Raw genomic sequence first — 20,690 nt, forward strand, 5'->3', positions numbered from 1 at the left:
CATCTAAATCTTGAAAACCAACTTAACTGCATTCTCCAGGTATAAAAAAATTACACATAGAGACGAAATAATGCTCAATCATCGCTATTGTTACTGGACGACGGTCATGAAATTAGCAGTACCTAAGAAATGTCTAGTAAAGATTAAAAGAGCCATTGACGAGCAGTTATCAGCAGACAGCCACGTGTTTATGAAAGTTAGTTAAGAGTCTCGTGAATAATTGTAAAGACGAGGTCGTTGTCAGCAGTGTTAAATAGATATTAATTTATAGTGAAATTTAATTAGTTGTGCAGGAATACCACTGGACATTCGTCATTTAGTTATACGTAGGCGCCAAAGGTTTACCTATTTCAGAAACAGAGTGCTTGCATAGTAAATCCTCTAAAAGTACTGTGTCATTACATCTATCTAACAGCTGCACAATGCAAATTCTACAGCAGAGACTCTACCTGAGCCTAATATTTCTAAGTAGTCGTTCATATGCTGTTTACACTCGAATTCTGGTTTATTTTTCAATTGTTCAAAAAGCTTATTTTTGAAATACAATGTAGCTTTGAACAAAGTAATCACTTCGTACAATTTCTGATCCTCCACTCATTTGAAAACAGTCATTCAGAATGGCACACAATCATCACCAATCTGGAGAGAAATCAAAAATAAATTACTATTCACACAATACACAGTAAAAGTAGTACAATTCTTTTACTTTCTGATATAGTCAGTTAAACGCGCAATAGATGGCTGTTTCACTAACAGCCTAGTGGAAATACACACACATTGTATAGACACTGATGAGCCAAAACGTTATGACCACTACCCACCGCGAGATTGGATGCGTTGCACACACGTGACGCAGTAACTATATAAGCGGAACATGGGGCTGCTTGTTCTAATGTTGGACCAACGACATCCTAAGTTAAGATTTCAGCGAGTACTGGGTCATCCAGATTGGACTTTGAATCAGAGGAAACGTGTGGCCTGGTCGGATGAATCGCGTTTCTTGTTACACCATGTCGACGGTCGACTTCATGTACACCGTCATCCAGGTGGACGGCTGTACGAAACATGCATAGTGCGACGGACTCAGGCCGTTGAGAATAGTATTTTACTGTGGGGGATGTTCACCTAAGTTTCCTGTGGATCTGTGGCAGTAATAGAAGTCATCATGACAGCTGCGGATTACGGAATATCATTGCACACCACCTACCTCCCTTCATGCTTGATGTCTTCTCTGACGACGATGACGTTTCCCATGAGGAAAACGGTCCACGTCAGAAGGCTGGAATCGTGCTACAGTGATATGAGGAGCAACAGATCACGTTGATTTATTGGGCCACCAAATTCGCTTGATCTGAAGACGATGGAGCACATCTGTCCGATAATCGAATCAAGCTGTTCATACAGCTGTAGCTGTTTGGAAAACTTCAAACAGTATCATGTCATACAAAAACTTTCAGTGTAATAACTGGATACAAATCCACCTCTTTTTTGCTAAGAGATAAAATAATATTCCGAGAAAGGCGCCTGAAGCTGCGCGAGGGAAATATAGCAGAAGCAGGTGATACATTTGTCCGACTTTACCTGCAGAGAATGCGGATAGGTGCTGAATTAAGCGACTTTGAAGGAGGGAATTATCTTATATGCCGGTATTTTGGGAACATCACGTAGGAAAAGACGATGCTCATCAAATTTTCACGTGCTGTTGGCATTAACATAGCTCGTTGGTGGGTAAATGATGCTAGATCACACAGCAAAACTCAACAGGCAACAATCGAGGACGCAACATGCAGTGGAGCGCCATTCTAAGGCGAGTAAAAGGACTTCGCAGCACACCGTTCATCGTAGGAAGCAGTAAATTCACAGAGAATCACTCGTTACCATTGGTCAACAAGTGGCATCGTTGCTTGAAGTTGTGGTTTCAGGTTTCATGGGGAAATCCCGCCTGGAACATCGAACTATAGAATTTTGAGGAGCGTTGTTGTGATGACTAGGTAATGTTCTGCTCTCTAAATCCACAGGATTTGAACTGTATGCAAGACACAGGAAATAACATCAGTCTCATAGTTAGCAAAGTATGATCTCAAAACTTACAGGAACTACATAATCCGTGGATGTATATCCAGCGCCATAACTTCCAGCCATGTACCAAGGCATGTATGAAACGCAATGCTTCCGAATTGGTATGCGGAAACTCTTAAAGCCTTTTGAATAAAATACTTCAGTAATATTCAAAGTCTTTATTGTTCATGTTTACATATTTGCAGGCCTTTACAGCTGAAGGCTTCGAATTTTGGCATGTAACATGACAGTGTGGAAAGCAGATATGACAGTACGGGAAAATCAGCGTCCTGTAATCGAGTTTCAAATTTGAAAAGTTCGTCCACACATGGAGCACCACTTCCTTCAGCATGACAAGCCCAGACCACACACGACCGCTGCGACGTGTGCAACAATCCGACGCTTTGGGTTCACTGTCATCGATCATCCTCCATACAGTCCCGACCTGGCCCCATCCTATTTTTATCTGTTACCAAACTTAAAGAACACCTTCGAGGAATTCACTTTGAAGGTGATGAAGCGGTACAAGCAGATGTGAGGCTGTGGCTCTGTCAACCAGCGACGGTATCGACAAAATGGACTCTCGTTGGGAGAAATATGTTCGTCGCCAGGCTGACTATGTTGACAAATACATATGTGGACATGAAGAAAAAAGATGTAGAATGTTAGTAACGTTTGTTTTATTTAAAAAACTTTAAGATTATTCACATTACAGGTATGGAGGTAATACTTTTCTATACACCTGTGTACACATAACTAGCAGAATTCATACCAGAAGTCATTAAAGCTGTTTTCATGCCAAGGTGGAATAGTTCGGTGTGAGGCGCGCAGTCTTTATTTTCTGGGTGATCGATGAAAATTGCATCTAAATAAACGACACAATTAAATCAACCAGCAACCTGTTGTCAGTGCTGCAAATCCTTCCTCCTCTGCCGGCCGGGGTGGCCGAGCGGTTCTAGGCGCTACAGTCTGGAACCGCGCGACCGCTACGGTCGCCGGCTCGAATCCTGCCTTGGGCATGGATGTGTGTGATGTCCTTAGGTTAGTTAGGTTTAAGTAGTTCTAAGTTCTAGGGGACTGATGACCTCAGATGTTAAGTCCCATAGAGTGCTCAGAGCCATTTGAACCATTTTGAACCTTCCTCCTCTACATAGCTAGTGTTGCTCTTTCCCTTCCGCAAACATTTGCCAGATGGATCTGTTGCTTTAGAGCTCACAGCAAGCTCGGTTTCCAGCTAAATCTCGTGACGTATATCTGTGGAAAATTTCGTAGCTATAGTAAATTTAGTTCCCGTAATTAACACAAATGGTTCGTAGTCGCAAACAAAAAGTAGGATGATATCCACAAACACAAGAACCTCTGACGCCTTTAAGACGGATCGTCTCAATGATTGCGGCTTCACAAGGAAGACCTGGTTGCGAGCACCAGTAGTTCAGGACATATTATTCACGACGGTTGCCGTTTTGTGCATTTTAATACCAGCAGTCGGTAACATCAATAAACGAATTATCTTCTGTATACGAATCTGCTCGAAAAGGTTTTCCGAGTAAAAAATTAAGAATGTATGGGTGACACATTCAGCATTTAAACTACTCCTGTTTGTCGTGAGTACTAATCGCCGTTTGACGCAGACAAGTGGAAACCCATCGACTATCGAAATTTTAATTAATAGTCACTGTCTTGTTAATTGTCTTGCACTTACGGTTACGTTCAACTGTTTTGTCACGCTGAAAGGTTTGGATTTATAGACGTGGTGTTACTTAAAACCTTTTATTCTGCCTTGTACACCGTTATGTGTTATTTACTTTGACAGGCTAGTGGCTTCGTAATGTTACTCTTTACATGTTTATGTGGATTTTAAGCATGGATTTTAAGCATGGATTTTATTACCACATATTTTATGTCAGTTGATTTTTTTATTGTCAGACGCTCATTTTGCCACGTTAAGCAATTTTAATTAATGGCTACGCATACTACCTTTTAATTAATGAATTTACATTACTTCTTACTCGTGTACCCTAGCATTAGTCCCTTCTACAGGCCTCAATTATTTGTATAAATAATGGACGTATACAGGCTATCACCGGCACTTGCTATGTACCCAGATATATAGATTCTGACGTTGATACCTACATCAGAATGTTTTTATGGTATGTATGGCTAGTATGCATGGCGGCTAATCATTTCAATATTTTTATTTTTCTTCTGTATTACTAGGCCTCTTGTAGATTCTGATTCAGCCAATTGAACTTAGTTGGTTACACCACTGTTTTCTGTTTGCAACAGAGCTGAAGATGATACTGGTGGAGACCTATATTGTGAATTGTACAATTTATGTGATCAAGATAGACCTTTATTTGTAAAATAAATAAAAAACCATTGGAATCGAGTGTGTAAATATCCATGCACAGTTTCCATTCGGCTCTTCTTGGTTTAGATTTCTGCGAACATAGTTTTTTCCTTCAGAAACGTCATAGCCGACTCCAAGGATTGATGGGGTTAATGGCACCAAACTACAAAGTCATCAGTTCCTCCATTCAATATGTGTCGAGCCAGGAAGAGTCCTCAGAGAGGTAGGACACAGAAGACGAATACTGATTAACCCAACTGTAACCGAGACTCAATAAAACCGAGAGACCAAAGCAAGTTGAAGTGAGAGAGGGATAAGAGGGTGAAGATGGATGTGTTACTCCACATCTGGAGGCCCCAAGGACATGTTATACGATGACATGCGCACCCTCTGCATCTGACCTGTGTTTCCTCACCCTCCATTACCACAAGAAAAACTATCAACACAGACAAGTTGATAATATCTCAGGAAAGAGAACGACGACGAGGCAGTAAACGAACGACAGATGTAAAAAAAATAAGAAGAATGAAAAAGGTGGAGAGGGCAGGAGCCGGGTCATACCATCGAGAAAAGTCAGCCATGGACACCCTGGGTCGGAGCAGGCGACGGGGCAATCTTCTAAACTCTCAGTAACCAGTGCGCCCTATCTCACAATGGGGAGTTAAAACGATATTCGCGGGTAAAACGTAAAACAAGACCAGCCGCTTTGACGTTGTCCGCTAGCACCGGAGTTTAAGATTTTGCCGTAAAGTGTGGACGATCAATTCTCGTTAGTTAGGTCTCAGTTCTGACCGCTGTCATCTCGATGCTAAGCGCCCTGTCTCCAGAACATTAAAATCTATCAAGTGTACACTGTACCACTGAAAACAGAAGCACAGGACCTAGTTATGTGAGTCCATTCTTTTTTTCCCTATATTCTCCGTTCCACCATTTCCCTGAGATCGTGGTATGTAGACCTGCGTATTACATACAGGTCTGCAACTGAGGCAACGGAATCTAAAGTACAGTAAAAACCGGCGGCGAAATAGATTCTGCATCTCATCGTGTTTGAGACAACGTATTTAATTCCCAACAAACTCTTAAGGTGACCTAACCTCAAAACATGAAAAAATTGTCGATTTTAATACTTCTCAACAATGAAAAGAAGTGTTATAAAAATAATTTACGGAACTGGAGTAGTTGAGAATTTATGTTAACGTTAGTCAAGGAGGGAAGGATTATCGATAATATCATTACAGACAGAACCCTATCTTTGATTGGAGTGGAATGGGGAAGGCGAACAACCGTGTCTCTTTCAAATAAACCATTCAGAATCTGCCTTAAGCATTTTAAAATATCTACTTAAACCCCATATCATTATTGCGCGTGAAGAACTAGAACTCGATCCTTCCGGACACGAATCCAGTTCCTTAAACACCATGTCACCTCTTCAGGTTAAAACTTATCCAGAAGGAGCCCTCCTAATTTCATTTGATTTTCCATCTTTCTATTGCATTTGCAAAATGCCTTCCAACTCGGGTTCCGCATTTAATGTTGAACTGAAAAGGTAAAAGGCAGAATGCCTCCTTATATTAATGATATTAGCTCTTCAGTGGAGCCTTACAAAGAGCTTCGACGTACACGTCTCACGAACTTTGTCGCACGAAATGAACGCAAATGTTTGCAACGATAGTAATTTTTTAATACCTAAGATGAAAAACAGGAACAATTCATACAGTCGTCCGGTAGTTAGTGACCCTCGTGAACAACACTCTTTTAGAGTATTATCATCATTCGATGAGTTACGAAGCTGTGCTAGCTTTAACAACTTCTGTCAATCTGAAACGAAGAAGTATACTAAGAATAAAGGGTACAGACGCTTAAAAGAAACTTACTGCAAGCAGTTGTCCACCTTCCGTTACGAGAAATAGAGCTTTGTTCTGCTCTTCTTGACCATGTTCTACGAATCACCAAACAAGTGAAGAACACTAGATGCGGAACCAATATTTTCATTTCGTCTAATTTGCCAGTTACTAGGAAAATAGTTTCTAAGCAAACACTACATTCGTAGCCTATACTGTCTTCATCCAATAATTAAAAGTGTCCCGTTACAAAATCTGACAGAAAATGCACAAAAACGCCGTTGTACTTCATAGAAATACATATTTTTTCGTTTGTTTTAATTTACTTCTAAATCATTTCTGTTCTGTAAAGGTTTCAATCATTGAGCCTTAAGAACTTCAGACCATATTGCCTTCCTATTTAATTATATCTTAAATCCTTCTGAATGAAACAAAAACTATATGAGAAGAGGGTGATTAAGGCAATGCCATAAATGGCGCGTAGCTGTTTTAGTTATTGATGATGAAGGTTTGAGACAAATACGACGAAGTAACTTACATGTAACTTCCTGAGTGAGGCATTAGATGAAATACAAGTTTGTAATGAATTTTGTATCTTTTGTATGTCGATTGAAATGTTCAGTTCCCTATAAATTTTGGCCACACTTAGGTTAATTTTCATACTTAAATAATGTAATCCACATCTGACGATATTTTAAAACATATTTGATTTCCAAAAGTCTATTTTTCGGATAATATATTTCTTTATTATTCATGTCGATTCGTTTAGTAATAACGATCCTGAACTATGAAAATTAGTAATCAAAATTGTCAACTTAAATGATATAAAATCCAATGTTCAGAAAAGACAATATTATTATGCTTCAGTTTTCATGTCAACAAAACTTGTCTTCATTTGTAATTTTTCTAATTTTACCATCGATAATTAAATCGATATTATAAAATTACAGGAAAAAGCTATTTTTCGTACTGCCTTTTCTTTAATCAAATTAATAGCCGACTGCACATTAGATGACACTTGCCTTTCTGGTAAATTAGGTTGCAAAGGCAAAACATCTCATCCACACCGCAATGAGTCCTGTTATTTCGTGGTCCGAAGCTGTTGTCACTACAAGACAAACACCATTTATGGCTGGCTTATCTGTGGGACTAGCAAATCATCTCCTAGGAACTTGTAGGCATGGACTGATTTGGCATTCATCCCGATGATGTCCTGAAATATGAACAAATTAGATGTGGACCGAAAGACTGTGCAGAAAGTCATCAACATCTGTTTTAATATCACGCTTTGCGGCAAAGGAGGACGTATCGCAGCTAAAGAAGACATCAAATGGCATATATTTAGGCAGCAACGCAGTTACGTCAATCTGAAATGTTATTAGTTGAATCACCGTTAGTCACAGGTAGCAAGCACATTACTCTTTCTTTATGATTCAACAATATTAGATAAACATCTACAAAGGCAAGAAAAGGCTAATGGAGTGTAGTCGAATTAAGTCAGGTGATGCTGAAGGAGTTAGATTAGGAAACGAGACACTAAAAGTAGTAAATGAGTTTTACTGTTTGAGCAGCAAAATAACTGATGACGGGTAATCACAAGAAAAGCGTTTCCGAAGAAGATAAATTTGTTAACATCGAATATAGATTTAAGTCTTAGGAAGTCATTCCTGGAGACATTTGTCTGGAGTGTAGTCATGTATGGAAGTGAAACATGGGCGATATACAGTTAAAACAAGAAGAGATTAGATGCTTTTCAAGTGTGGTGTTACAGAAGATTAGACAGGGATATCGCGTAACTTTTGAAGAGGTACTGAATAGAACTGGGGAGACAAGAAATCTGTGGCACAACTTAACGAAAAGAAGGAATCGGTTGATAAGACACATTCTGAGACATCAAAGGATCATCAATTTAGTATTGGAGGGAAGTGTGGGGAGAGGGAGGGGAGGGGGGTGAGTAAAAATCGTAGATGGAGACCAAGAGATGAATGCAGTAAGCAAATTCGGAAGGATGTAAGATGCGGTAGTTATTCGTAGGTAAAAAGGCTTGCACAGGATAGAGTAGCGTGGAGAGTTGTGACAAACCAGTATTAGGATTGAAGACCACGACGACAACAACAGCAACAACAACAGCAACAACAACAGCATCAAGATGTTTCATTCGTGAAGTGCCCCAATTTCTTTCTTTTTATCGAACTACTATTCCTTTTTGTTCACAGAATAGAAATTATATATTTTGTTTGATTAAAGAATAATTCTTTAACATTCAACAACCAATTTAAAAATTTAGGTGGTTCTTAAGCAGCCGCAACATCTCTTAGAAAATTTTCAGAAATGCATCTCACTGAAACAACACTGTCAGAGACAGCTTGCCCTGTAGAATCAAGTGACCATGTGGAATCACGTTCAAAAATGGTTCAAATGGCTCTGAGCACTATGCGACTTAACTTCTGAGGTCATCAGTCGCCTAGAACGTAGAACTAATTAAACCTAACTAACCTAAGGACATCACACACATCCACGCCCGAGGCAGGATTCGAACCTGCGACCGTAGCGGTCACTCGGTTCCTGACTGTAGCGCCCAGAACCGCACGGTCACTCCGGCCGGTCTGGAATCAAGTGACCGAGTGAGGTGGTACAGCGGTAAGGCATTTGATTCGCATTCCGTTGGACGGCGGCTCATATCTCCGTCCGCCCATCCAGATCCAGGTTTTTCGTGATTTTCCTAAATCGCTTTAGGTTAATGACGGAATGATTCCTTTGAAAGGTCACGGCCGGTTTCCTTCCGCATCCATTCCCATTCCGTGCTTGTACTCCGTTTCTAATGACCTCGTCGTCGACTGGCTGTTAGATTGTGATCTTTCTTCCTTTATATCTAATGAATTTTTTGCAGTACATCCATTTCCGATTAAAAATATATGTGGCAGAGTTCCATCAACATAAAATTTACTTTTCAGCCGTAAATTTGAATATGGGCTGTTACCTTTACATTCACTGCCAATCAACTGAGCCTCTGAAGAGGACTGCCATGTTACGAAGTGCTTGGTTGAAACTAAATGCAAAATAATACAAAAATACCTAAAATTTCTGCCGCATTGCTCGCGGTCAAATGAAACATACCGCTATTTGCGTGACGAAATATTACTAAAAGCACCATAAAATGTCATACTTTCAGGCAATAGGTGAGCAAACTGTCTCGATCGTAATATTATGTACTGATATCCGGTCATATGACCCTATTAAATATGTTTCATACGGCCCTACGAACAAACCGGTAAACCATGAGACGTGTGGATAAGCGGTGGCGATGTTTCTCATCAATATTCTCTGCTGGTTGTGTGGATCGTAACAGTGCAGCAATAATGCAGTTTATTATCGATAAGGGTAATGAAGTTCTGTCGCTCTCTATTACATAGACGCCATTCACATACACTGCCTTTGTTCCCCGTTGGTGATTACGACCCATTCTGGACGAGGCCGTTACAGACGGAGGACCTGGTCTGTTGCAACATGGCTCCCCAAAGGAACAGCCCATCGGCTCGATTAACACGTGCACTGCAGATCGTACCTGAAGCCCAACTACTTATACTTCACTCACATTATGAAAACGCCTGTGGCTCACTTAACTGTACAAACGTCATAAACATGAAGTCCTAAAGCTGTGAACTTCGACTGGCATTATTGTACGGGATCCAAGTTGGCTATTTCAGGAGCAAATGGTCACACGTTATGAGGAGCGGTCCCTACACACGAGAAAACATCACATAAACAGATACAACGCTTTCCGAATTACAACTACTTGAAACTCACTTCGTCGTGGTGGCGTTGTTGCATGGATACCAACATTACTTGGTAGTTTTACACTAGACTACTGTTTATAGGCTTGCTTAAAGATCAAAGTCGACCAAAAAGAGTAAATCTGGGATAATTTGTTTGGCCGCATCTAGAATGATTTTTGTCTGTGTTAAAGAAAAATGTACATTTCTGTCTGTTTTCTGAAGACAATATTTCTCCACTCGAGCTGTAATTCAGTTAGTTACATCTTAGATCATTTTAACGATTCTTGTATCGAAATGATGTGGAACGATTCACTTTACGGGATACGGATGCATGATAACTGTTAACATTAATGAACAATAATGAGCAAATTATCATTTTATTCCTTTTAGAACCTTGTTTTGCTGGCTACCAGTTTTTAAGTAGATACTCGTCAGCGGATTAGAAGGGAATAGAACGAGTTGTGTAAGAAAAATGATTTTAAAAAAGACTGAAAAGTTGCCTCGCTGCCTGTCACACATACTATGTTATTAGGCAAATAATCAAAAAATTTTATTTCTGCACTTGAACTCCTCTCTGAGCCACTGACAACTTTAACAATGGGTAATAAAGGTCATTTTTCCCTCTTGTAGGTGTGTCCAGCACTGTTCTTTTCAAATTGTAATGGATTATTTATGACGAGAACGAGATTTTCATTCTGCAGCGGAGTGTGCGCTGATATGAAACTTCCTGGCAGATTAAAACTGTGTGCCGGACCGAGACTCGAACTCGGGACCTTTGCCTTTCGCGGGCAAGTGCTCTACCAACTGAGCTACCCAAGTACGTCCCACGCCCCGTCCTCACAGCTTTACTTCCGCCAGTACCTTGTCTCCTACCTTCCAAATTTTACAGAAGCTCTCAGCGAACCATGCACGACTAGCACTCCTGAGAGAAAGGATATTGCGGAGACATGGCTTAGCCACAGCCTAGGGGATGTTTCCAGAACGAGATTTTCACTCTGCAGCGGAGTGTGCGCTGATATGAAACTTCCTGGCAGATTAAAACTGTGTGCCCGACCGAGTCTCGAACTCGGGACCTTTGCCTATCGCGGGCACGTGTTCTACCAACCGGCGTAAAGAACTGACCACACAAACCAAATGGAAATATTGTTTAATTGTTCATCTCTTTTCAATAAGGTAACACCTAAATACGCCAAAATCAAGATACTCAATAATACATACAGTGCACAGCGTATAAAAACTAAGTTTGAAAAGCTCTGAATAAAAACTGAGATTAGAGCTGCGCATAAAGTGAAGCATTTTTCCAGCTGCTCAGCAAATGAATTTCGATATCATCTTCGGCCCCAGTGGAATTTTGTGATGCTTCAAAGTTTGTTTTCAGCTTTGTTTGCTACGAGCGAAAAGTCATACACCAGAGGCATCCGCGAAAATTAGACAGACTTATTGCTGAGAATAAAAGTTTAAGTATAGGAATTGACAATCAATAGGTCATCTGAAGACGGGCAGCGCCAGAAGTGCGTAATGAAAAAAATGAAAAGGTTCCAGTAACATCAAGTGACCATTATTCCGCGACCTTACAGCTGTTTTAAATTCTTTTAATATGGCTTTTTGAAGTCTATGCTGAGTACAAACGCTAGTTGATGCAGTGACTCCAGTTCATTGATGTAATAATGTATAAAAACTAGTTCTGAGCGGAAAAGTCATGGAAACTGCGTATTGTGCCCAATTTAATACGTAGCCTAAGAGCCGTTAATGAACACTATCCAAATACCCTCAAACAGTTCAGTAACGGTGGAATACTCGCAAGAGTCCTAGTCGTGGAAGGGTGTCGTAAACTACACCAACCAGTCTCACTAAAATCTTGGCACTGAAAGCACATAATAGCACTGCTCGCAGCGTCTGAAGAAGACGAATGTGTCACTCGTCGAAATATTGTGCAGAAAAGTACAAACGAACGCCCGTAAGTACACCATTAATCAGTCACGCCGAGAGAACCAGTCAGATCATATACCAATTACTTCACTGAGAGAGGCAAAGAAAGATGGTATCAGGAACCACATACCGTTAACAGCCAGAGAGATACAGAAGTCGTCCCCAGAGGAAGGCAAGCAGCAGTTTAATACAGTGGAGGGGCGGCGCCTAACCCCCCTTCCCTATTATTTACGCGGCTATATTCTGCCACAATGGCAGTGCGAGTGCGACCCGCTGTGGCTGCCTCGTTGTCGGCGCCCCGTACAGATGGCACACATCTGCAGCTCCTGATTTCATCTTCATAGTAACTCTGACCTGCAATAAAAATTGGAAGTTTATTACCGTTTTCTTAAGGACTGGAACGGCCATGATATCGCAAGTTTGCTCCGAAGGACATTCAGAACTGACGAGGAAAAAGGCAGAGACTAGATATAGTTCCCTTCACGATAACAGACACTGGCACACCACTGACCGTACAACGCAAATAACTGAAATGTACCTATGAATTTTTTAACATCCATTTTATAGCCCTGACACCGTTTACAGCGTCGTCTATCTCTCTAAATAATTTTAAAAAAATATCTTCCGTCACAATGTTTACAGTTAATTAGGCAATTAGGAGCTTAATTGCAAAGAGCTGATCTCTCTTTACACGGCGTTTAATGTGGAGGGTCGTGAGGTAGGTTGCTTATTATACTGCAGTTCCGTCCAGTATGATCTCTAATTAGGCAAGGGATGTAAAGATTTATGTATTAAAAGACTTTAGCATATTTCTCGTTTCTATTTCTAATTGTTCTTTAATAAGCAATGAATCTTTACTTTTAACTAGAGCTCGTAACTACATCCGTGATTACTTCCAAAATAATAATCCACAGATCTAACATAGCTATTCTGATTTACTTCTCGTGTTTAAAAATTAATTATGCTCTAAATGAGCAATATATTATTTAAGATTTACCACCTCTAGTGTCACATTTTAACCTTTTGTTCTAACCTTACAGCTTCCTTCACATTTATTCCTGGTATTAATTGTTGAGAATAATGGATAAGAAATGGCTCATTAGCAAGTTCTATATGAAAATTATTGCCTCCCTCGACTATTTATTCCATTAAAACATAGTACGAACCATGATTGTCCTGGAAATGAAATTAGTGTTTTATGTCAGTGTCATTTCTCTTAGTTGCTCCAGGTTGGGGGGGGGGGGGGATGGTTGTATGGGGAAGGAGACCAGACAGCGAGGTCATCAGTCTCATCGGATTAGGGAAGGAAAGGGAAGGATGTCGGCCGTGCCCTTTCAAAGGAACCATCCTGGCATTTGCCTGGAGCGATTTAGGGAAATCACGGAAAACCTAAATCAGGATGGCCGGACGCGGGATTGAACCGTCGTCCTCCCGAATGCGAGTCCAGTGTTTAACCACTGCGCCACCTCGCTCGGTTTTCTCTTACTTCTTATTTCCGTCTCTAATGACAAAGCAGCCGACAACGGAAAATAATAACATACTGCTGTCAAGCTTGTACCAAACTCTTAAAAATAATTACACATAGTTATTATATTCCTTGAATATATCTGCTGTTTTTCACAGTCAAATTTTACAAGTATTTTTCTAAATACACTAACCAAAAAAATAATTAACGTAAAGTAATGAAATTTCGGGAACACATTTATCTAGATAACATATTTATGTGATTAACATTACAAGATTGCAGGTTAAAAAAAGGACGAGATAAGCCACTACAAATGTGAAATGCTGGTATATTAAAAACTGGTGTAACCGTCAGAATGTTGAACGGAAGCGTGCAAACGTCCATCCATTGCACTGTACAGTTGCCGAATGTCAATTTGTGGGATGGAGTTTCATGCCTATTGCAATTGTTCGGTCAATACAGGGATGGTTAATGCTGAGTTGTGGATGACGCTGGAGTTGTCGTCCGATGACGTCCCATATGTGCTCCATTAGAGGCAGATCTGGTGATCGTGCAAGCCAAAGCAACATGACGAAACTCTATGGAGCATGTTCAATTACAACAGCGGTATTTGGGTGAGCGTTATCCTGATGGAAACACCCGCCTTCATGAATGGCAGCAGAACAGGTCGAATACCCAGACTGGTGTACAAATGGTTCAAATGGCTACGAGCACTATGGGACTTAACATCTGAGGTCATCAGTCCCCTAGACCTTAGAACTACTTAAACCTAACTAACCTAAGGACATCACGCACATCCATGCCCGAGGCAGGATTCGAACCTGCGACCGTAGCAGTCGTGCGGTTCAGGACTGAAGCACCTAGAACCGATCGGCCACTGCGGCTGCAGACTGGTGTACAATTTGGCAGTGAGTGTGCGTGGGATAACCACGAAAGTGCTCCTGCTGTCATACGAAATCACACCCCAGATTGCCCGCATCTCGTGGTCGTGCGGTAGCGTTCTCGCTTCCCACGCCCGGGTTCCCGGGTTCGATTCCCGGCGGGGTCAGGGATTTTCTCTGCCTCGTGATGGCTGGGTGTTGTGTGATGTCCTTAGGTTAGTTAGGTTTAAGTAGTTCTAAGTTCTAGGGGACTGATGACCATAGATGTTAAGTCCCATAGTGCTCAGAGCCATTTTTTGAACACCCCAGATTGATGTACAATTTTGCAGAGTGCATGGGATCACGAGAGGTCTCCTGCTGTCGTACAAAATCGCAACCCAGACCATAACTCCACGTGTAGGTTTGGTTTCTAGCACGCAGGCAGATTGGTTGCAGGCCCTCAACTGGCCATTACTGGCGCCGAGGCAGAACCAGTTTTCATCAGACAATACAACAGACCTCCACCCTGCCCTCCAATGAGCTCACACTTGACACCACTGAAGTCGCAAATGGTGCTGATTTGGGGTCAGTGGAATGTACACTACAGGGCGTCTGGCCCGGGACTGTCCTCGAAGTAACCGCTTATAACAGTTCATTGTGCCTCTGTGATGCGAACTGCTGCTCAGGTTGCTGCTGCAGACAATGCGCATGAGCCATACGTCGAGCACGATGGTCTTCCCTCTCGGTAGTGACACATGGCCATCGGGAGCCCGGACTTCTTGCGACTGAACATTCTCGTGACCGCCGCTGCCAGCAACTTTCACAGTGGCTACATTCCTGCCAAGTCTTTCCGCAGTATCGCAGAAGGAACGTCTAGCTTTACGTAGTCCTGTTACGCAACCTCGGTGAAACTCAGTGAGGTGTTGATAATTGCGTCTTTACCGCATTAAAAGCATTCTTGAGTAACATCAACTCACCACGTCCAATCTCAAAGGTAACTAACGCTCAGAACCGTTACAGCGTGTATTTAAAACAAAAGTGATTTGCATCCTCATAGTGGCGCTGCTAGCGCCACTCTTATACAACTGGCGCGAATTCAGATGTAGAAACACGCCTACCAACTTTAGTCTACGTTACACAACTCCTTCATGGTGTTGCGGTGTTGCGATTCTTTTCAGTGAGTGTTCGTATTTATTCAAACAACGGTATTACTCTGAAGCAACTTTCGCTAAGGGTGATATGCTTGAACATAAAGACCTAAAATATGTTCTAAAATTACTGAATAACTGTTTCAGGTCTTCAATCCCCACTACCATCGTTCCAGTTTCGTTCACCTTGTAATGAATTACTTGTTTGCTATTTCTTAACAACTGACTATGAAAAAACTGTGTTCATCTCTCATGCTAAGTGTATTCATAGCCTGTAACGGCTGTGGCTGCCGTTTCTTGAGTCACAAACGGCGTTTAACTCCACAAAGTTCACTTGGCTGTTCTGTGGTAAAATGGAACCGAAACATATTGTAACATCCATTAAAGAGTCTCTATTTTAATCGCTGTAATTGTTTTGTTTTTCAGAAGTTCACATTTATTCGTGGAAGCCTTAAATGTAGGAATATGACCTCCTCATATAGCTTAATGAGCTTCCTGCACCATGATGACGTGCGAGACAATGTGTGGGCATACTCGACTCGAGTCAGCACCCCGGATTAACTAACAGATACGATTGATAGAGCAAATAGAGAAGATCCAAAGAAGAGCGACACGTTTACATAGAGGTTTATTTAAAAGCGGGAAAGCGTCACGCAGATGCTCAGCCAACTCCAGTGGCAGACGTTGTGAGAGATGCGTTCCGCATTACGGTATGGTCTGCTGTCGAAGTACCGAGATTGAGAGTCAACATTTATGTTTCTTTCTCCAGTATATATCTCGCGAAAAGACCATGAAGATGAAATCAGAGGGATTCGAGCCGATATGGAGGCTTACCAGAAATCGTTCTTCCCGCGAACCATACGCTACTGTAAAAGGAACAGTGGGAAGCGACACTGATGCACAAAGTATCCTCCGCCACACACCGTAAGGTGACTTGCAGAGTATAGATTTTGACGTAGGTGTAGAACGTTCATCTCAGGCACCGGTCAGTCTCATTGTGGCTTTTAGACGGTTCTTAGGTTTCCGTGGCTTAATCGGTAAAAACGGAACACGTAGAGGACCACATTGTTGTTGTCTGTCCGACTGTTAAGACCCCTTTTTCTCCCGGATGGGTCGACGTATCAGGTTGAAATTTATATCACTTGCTAAGATCTATAGTTCCTTGGCGATGTAAGAAATTTAAGCTTCCAAGTCATTGCAGTCAAATGATATGGCCATTTATGTCACATGTTTTGATACTCATAATCTCACTCATCAATACCTATAGGGTACTTCCCGTTGATCTAGAATCATAAAATTTGGCAAGAAGCAACGTTTCACAATAGAAGTTAAGGAAAAAATCCTAAAAATGTTAATTTGTAATTATATGACACGAAAACAATATTTTTTGTCGTTTGTCATAGGAGTGTTAGCTTGTCCGTCTGTTACGACCCCTTTGTATTAGGAACGGGTAGTTTTATAAAATTGCAATTATGTCACATACTAAGGTCAATGATCCCTTGGAGGCGTAAAAATTAAGCTTCCAAATCAATGAAATCAAAAGATATGGCCACTTATGTCACGTAGTTTGATACTCGCCAACTCACTCATCAAAACCCTAAAGGTACTTGCCGTTGACCTAGAATCATGAAATTTGGCAGGAAGCAAGATCTAACAGTGCAAGTAAAGGAAAACATTAGAAAACTATTAATCTGTAGCTATATAATTACAGCAGGAAATGCGAAATTACACAAAAATTTATTAATATGTAACTATATAATGACATTAACAAATGCGATATTATTCAAAAAATAAACTTAAAATTAAAACATTCTAGAAAGTCTTGGAATTCCCAAGGCTGATATCTTGCCAGGAGCGATATCGATAACAGGTAAAAGTCGTTGAGATTCTCGATTCCCAGAATGTGTGAATTATCTAAACACATAATTATATTTGTACGGAACCTCGGAATGCGAGGTCCAATCACACTTGGCCAGTTTTTCTCCATGTCCAGGTTCATGCTCATATAGTTATCCATCCTCGCGTCAGAAACATATACAAATAGTACAATCGCGAATACAATCAAACCAAAAGCTACCCAGTTCCAAGACACATGTCAAAAACGACCTTTTTCTCAAGGTAAACTGATATTGTGAGTGACAGGAGAGCCATCCGATTAAATAATTAAAATAATTTTAAAATCTTAGGTTAGCAGACCCTCCAACGGGCGACAGTACATTGAATAAGAAGCATAAACCATGTAATTATCGCCTGGCAGAGTCTTGAGATGATTTGGCGATGCACACAAAAACCAAAAAAAGAATCAAGTACGAAGCAGGGAAGGAACAGAAAGAATTAGCTCCTGACATCAAAACGTTTCTGCAAAAAACTCTTTCTGTAACAGTGAAACTGCAATAGATGCAGCTCCGCAGAACAAGAATTCTATGAACAGTAATATCAAGGGTAGCAACGCAAACAGTAGGATAACCCTCTCGGTTTATTATCAAGGGCTTTGTCAGCCTTTATGAGAAGGACACTTAATACTTTAATACAGTGGCATTTCCCTATTTCTCAGTGGACAGAAATACCTACTTGTTTCACACAATATGAAATCAGCTGTGAGCCATATGTGGAGGTCCATCTAATAATGAAAAGCTGTAGAAGTAGTTCTGTCTCTGTTTCATTAAATGTATTATTTGAAATTATAGAAAATGGGACGTGAAACTTTTTAAGGCATTAATAAACACCAGCGGATAGCCAACTCTATAACGAATGAAACGATTTAAAGATGTGCTAGCAAAATACGGTCAACAATCTGCCGTGGAATATCTTGTTTTGTCTTTTTCGTTACCTTTAAAGTTGTGGTATGATAGTTTTACAGACCAAACTCTGCAATCATGTTCAAGATTTGTCATAGTTATCCAAGAATAAAGTCGATCTCAACTTCACAAACTACAATCTTTGCTTGTTGAACAATTGCATGAGCTCTCTTTTCTGCTTTCAAACACTTATTATTTCAAACATATTTCTATTATTTATGTTACAGGCGTATATCAGGATCGGATCCAGCCGCTGCGGAGGTTCCTTGGTGAACAGATACCATGTCGTCACTGCCGGACACTGCGTAGCCAGGTAAACCTTCATGTTTATTTAAACATTGCGACATTTTCTTATTAACTACTCTCTGCTCTCACAGACATGTATACAACGTACCAACACACTCTAAGACACAAACATTTTCCAGAAATTAATAGAGTTAACTACCAGCCATTAACTGTTAGGCATAATATGTATCTATATGTACCAGCGTCACTGCATTAAGGTCACAAATTCACACGGTGATATGTATAAAATTCAGCTGATCATCTTCCAAGAGGATATTAGTGCTGGATGTCAGTCCATGGCAGACAATTGTTTCTCCTATGACTTCTGGATGGACAGTATTTAGAAGAATTCGTCTGGTTTTGTAGCTTTGGCAAAACTTTCAATTTTATGGTTTTCGTAACGATTGTAGACGAGATGAGAGAGAAATCAGTATCCCAGTTACGTTTTCCTGCTATTCATATAATCTTACCCTGAATTTTGCTTTGGCGCAGTGTTTGTGTGATCCCGTGTCCTCGGGCTGTTAAGAAGATCGTAAGTGAGCAATAAGCGCCGTATCTTGCTTAATTTGTACGTTCAATTATACTACTCCTTCTGAAAATGTGGGAAATGTGCCTCTCGATAAGTATAGTAATCATCACAGATTCGACATCCCTCTGTCGTCGTCCCCCCCCCCCCCCCCCCCCGCCAAACAACATCTTAAGTGGAATTACAGGGTACTTATGACTCTTGATAACGTGGGTTGCGACTTCTCGTATTGATGACTATATCATCTTCTTTTCAGTATTTCCAAGGGCTGCGATTTTCACACCTTCTATCAGCTCTAAGCTGTTAGTTACTTAGCATACGACACAAGTATAAAGAATGTTATTTACAGCTATGCCTTTCGTAAGCTAATATCTCTTCATCTGGCTGTCTCTTTTTAACCCATCATAAATATGCTCCTCAAAATGCATAAGACAGTCATAAAATAAAATAAAATTATTCGGACATAAAGTCTAGGTCTTACTTCAAAATCGGCGACTCTTGTCCCTGTCCATGGAACTATCGCTCGTTCATTAAATCGTTTCTTTTCTATAGCAGTACCGCCGATTGCCTGTCACACCATCTGTCTCCCCGTTAGCTGGCTTGCTCTGTAAACATCGGGCAACTAAACGGTCTCCCTAGTCCAGAGATGACGTTGGGGCATGCTGAAACAGTATTGACGATAGTTAACTGTGAAAGCTGCTTACATATTTCGTATTACCGCTAAATCCAAAAAACATTCATGAACCCGTTGAAGAGTCCGTTACTGCTCTCTTCCGTTGACATTTTGATCACATTATTAAATCCACCTAGAGGAACTAATATTTCTAGTTCTTCAGGCAGGGTAAGTTGTCTTCCTTTCTACGCTACGTGCAATACCTCCAAAGCCTGTTCAATGCCATTTAATGAGTGGCCTGCTTCTGTATGTGTTTGGTTACTAAAGACATTCCATAATTGCATTTTACACAACGTGTCGCTTAATGTTCTTCCCGTTTGTCGCATGTACCTTGCGTGACGTGATACAGACTGTGTATTATATACTCCCGCTAGTTCGAGTTTACTTGTCCTATTCCTCACCTTATGCTTCAAGCTAAATCTGACGAATTGGTGCATGGAATGTCAATTTGACAGTGTATGGTTTAAAGATATTCTCTGAGATTTTCCCAACATATAGCATGGTGATGGTCTTCTCTTTATCCTTAGATATTTTCCTCCTCTCCTTTTTGATAAGGCGATTCACCATACTTACATCAACTATCGTGTGTTTAGATACGTATAAGAATCACTGACCTTGTTTTGTTGCTGAAACGCTTCCACTGACATGCTGAATCTTTAGTTTCTACACAAAGCTTTTAATTTCTCCCAGCGCTAAAATGTAGAGCGCAATTTGAAATAGATAGGAGGATAAATGACTGGAAAAGCTAGCAAATTGCGGCTATAAACACTCTGATAGTCAAACCAGAATTTTCTCACGCAACAGTTGTGAGTACACTGAAAAGTTTTCTATAATAATTACTGATTCCTGTCTCCCGCAGGAGGTGGCCCGTCTTATTAGTTCAAATATTTCGTTCGCTGCGTAGGGAACTATAACGAAATGAAAATATATACACAGTTTGAGCCACAAATATTGGTGCTTTATTTTGTTACATTCCACCAT

General features: G+C 40.7%; 1 protein-coding gene across 1 annotated transcript in view; it reads left to right on the forward strand.

Annotated features, from left to right (window-relative positions):
- The window catches only part of LOC126470928 (proclotting enzyme), a 283,061-nt gene that overhangs the window by 156,194 nt on the left and 106,177 nt on the right, over window positions 1-20,690 (forward strand). The window contains exon 6 of the mRNA XM_050098955.1: window positions 18,453-18,538. Within this exon, the coding sequence (XP_049954912.1) occupies window positions 18,453-18,538 (86 nt within the window). The remainder of the gene's footprint in view (window positions 1-18,452; window positions 18,539-20,690) is intronic.

The sequence above is a fragment of the Schistocerca serialis genome, chromosome 3 (genome assembly GCF_023864345.2).
Source record: "Schistocerca serialis cubense isolate TAMUIC-IGC-003099 chromosome 3, iqSchSeri2.2, whole genome shotgun sequence".
Classification (NCBI taxonomy): Eukaryota; Metazoa; Arthropoda; class Insecta; order Orthoptera; family Acrididae; genus Schistocerca; species Schistocerca serialis.